This window comes from Oratosquilla oratoria, chromosome 10 (assembly GCF_046742065.1).
Source record: "Oratosquilla oratoria isolate Oo_2021 chromosome 10, ASM4674206v1, whole genome shotgun sequence".
NCBI lineage: Eukaryota > Metazoa > Arthropoda > Malacostraca > Stomatopoda > Squillidae > Oratosquilla > Oratosquilla oratoria.
In genome coordinates this window covers 18,250,921-18,253,420 of record NC_134786.1, presented here as the reverse complement: position 1 = coordinate 18,253,420, position 2,500 = coordinate 18,250,921, and the positions used below count along the sequence as shown (strand labels likewise).

Below are 2,500 nucleotides of genomic sequence, written 5' to 3'. Positions count from 1 at the left end.
GTTTAACATGGTAAAATTCTTGACCATCATGACTACAGATTAGCTTAAGTTGAATAGGAAAAGTCATGGTCATTTCGACCTAAGTCACAGTGAGCGTCGAAATCAATTTTAACATGGTAAAATTCTCGACCATCATGACTGTAGATTAAATTAAGTTGAATAGGAAAAGTCCTGTTCATGTCGACCTGAGTCACAGTGGGCGTTGAATTAGTTAACATGGTAAAATTCTTGACCATCATGACTACAGATTAGCTTAAGTTGAATAGGAAAAGTCATGGTCATTTCGACCTAAGTCACAGTGAGCGTCGAATCAATTTAACATGGTAAAATTCTCGACCATCATGACTGTAGATTAGCTCAAGTTGAATAGGAAAAGTCATGTCCATTTCCACCTGAGTCACGGTGAGCGTCGAAATTAATGTCAACATGGTAAAATTCTCGACCATCATGACTGTAGATTAGCTCAAGTTGAATAGGAAAAGTCATGTCCATTTCGACCTGTTTTTTTTTTTTTTTTTTTTTTTAATTATATCGATATCAATATCAATATATATATATATATTCATTTATTTATTTATTTTTTATAAAAATAATATTGTACAATTCACATAGTGCATAAATTCTATGTAGAATATTGTATCTTGCTCAGCGGTTCCTGGGCCTTCCCCTACCCCTCGGTCGCCCTTTGCCCCCCCCCCCTTCTTTTGCGAAGAGGGGTGGAGCCGTTCCCATGGCGACACATGGGACAGGGGTGATCGAGTGGTAGAGATACCGTGTCCTGAAGGAAGTTGCTGATGCCCAGCCCCCGAGGTCCTGCACCCGTTCCACAGAGTGGGTGCGGAGAAACGCCAGCGATGCCGCGAGGCCTCTGATGTTGTGGGCGTGGGGGGCATGGCCTGGGTCGGCCTTCCGGTGCCCTGTTGGTGGTGTCAGCTAGCCAAGACAGGAAGTCCAGAACTGTGCTAGCGGAGATGGTCACTATCGCGTGTCTCCGAAGGAAGTCCTGGAATCTCCGGTTGGGAGGGTTGTTGGATCTGGATGACGGTCGGGACCGTAGCGAAGACGCGGTCTGTCGCTTCCCGGTCGAACAGACCACGGGAAAGGGGAGCTGCTCTCACCACGCCCCGGCGAGCTATCTCCGGGGCCGACCGCGCTGCAGACTGACGAGCTGCCAGACGAGCCGCGGTGAAGGCCCTCGCTGCTGGGGGTAGGGCTGATGACGCCATGTTGGCTGTACCCTCTGCCACGGTAGAGAGTGCCGCCAGGGTGTCTCTGCATACAGAAAACACGCGAATCAAATTAGTAGGGCGAGAAGGATCCCGATCCCCGGAGGGTGTAATAAAGTCACATCGCTCAATTGTAGAACGTATAACATATGCGAAGCCGAGGTCGTTTCCGAACGACCTCGTCCTCGGGCGCTAGTCAAGAGGCTCCGTCCTGGGTGAAGACGCTACCTGAGCGTCTCTCGCCAGGACAGGTCTGGACCCTCTATAGATTGAAATATCCCACTCACCTCAATTCTTCCCGCGGGAAGTCCTCAAAGCTCGTGGCGAGCGTCGTCAGCCAGTTCCTCATCATCGCCATTGCCGTGACGGTCGAGATGGTAGAGGCAAGGTCTTGTCTGGTCGAGGCCTCCGTCGTCAGCAACTTAGCCTTCGGTTCACTAAGTTGATGGGGGAGGGCGGGGTCCCTGCCCGAGTGCCACAAGCAATCGCGCAGGCCCTCCGGCGCGAAGGGTGGTGGCAGGACGACGGGGAATGATGAAGGGATATGCCGTCGAGGAGGAACCGTCTTGGGTTGGTCTTGGGCCCGCTCGAGAGCAGGGATGTCTAAGGCTTTCTCCCCTTTCTCCTGCGGGAACCAGGCGTTTGGGGAGAGTGCTACCGCCGGTGAGTCCCCCGACCTGTCGACAAACATATGCCCATCAGGGTTTAAACGAGGGTTCTCCAGGAGAGCACCTAATGCGTCCAGAGTGTTAGAGGTGGAAATCCTGGAGGGCGTGGAGGCCGGGGCGGAGAGGGGTCGAATCTTATATAGAACCTTAGCCCCCTCCGCGTCGTTGGCCCACTTTAGGATAACGTCATCTCTCCTCCTCCAGCCCTCCAGTAGCGAGTAGTCGGGAGACCAGGCCACTAGCTTGTGATCTTCTCCAAACGAGTACTCCCAGGACCGGGGAAGGTCACACCATGAGAAGGGGTGAACTCAAGAGTCCGTCATGGTAGGAGGATAAGGTAAAGAAGAACTGTAGTGGTCCTCCACCCCGTCCAACCCGACGGACGTCTGATTGGGGGGTTCCTCCGGAGAGGGGCCTTCTAGTCCTATACCTGTCGCCGGCACGGAGGGGCGGAGGGAAGGACCAGGAGGGAGAGTGGGAGGGGGGGCTAGAGCCGTAGGTTCAATAGGAGGTTGCTCTGGAGAGGGGTGCGTTATGATTTGCGCGGCCTGAAAGGCCGGATAATGTGATAGGGCCGATTCAAGGACGGGGCCTATCAGGGACGGA

At 53.0% G+C, this 2,500-nt stretch overlaps 1 protein-coding gene across 1 annotated transcript in view; it reads right to left on the bottom strand.

Moving 5' to 3' along the window:
• Window positions 1–559: 559 nt before the first annotated feature.
• LOC143028743 (uncharacterized) overlaps window positions 560–2,500 on the bottom strand; it is a 12,498-nt gene continuing 10,557 nt past the window's right edge. The window contains exons 4-5 of the mRNA XM_076191113.1: window positions 1,514–1,903; window positions 560–1,272 (exon numbers count right to left, since the gene is read on the bottom strand). Of these exons, the coding sequence (XP_076047228.1) occupies window positions 963–1,272; window positions 1,514–1,903 (700 nt within the window). The 3' untranslated portion in view covers window positions 560–962. The remainder of the gene's footprint in view (window positions 1,273–1,513; window positions 1,904–2,500) is intronic.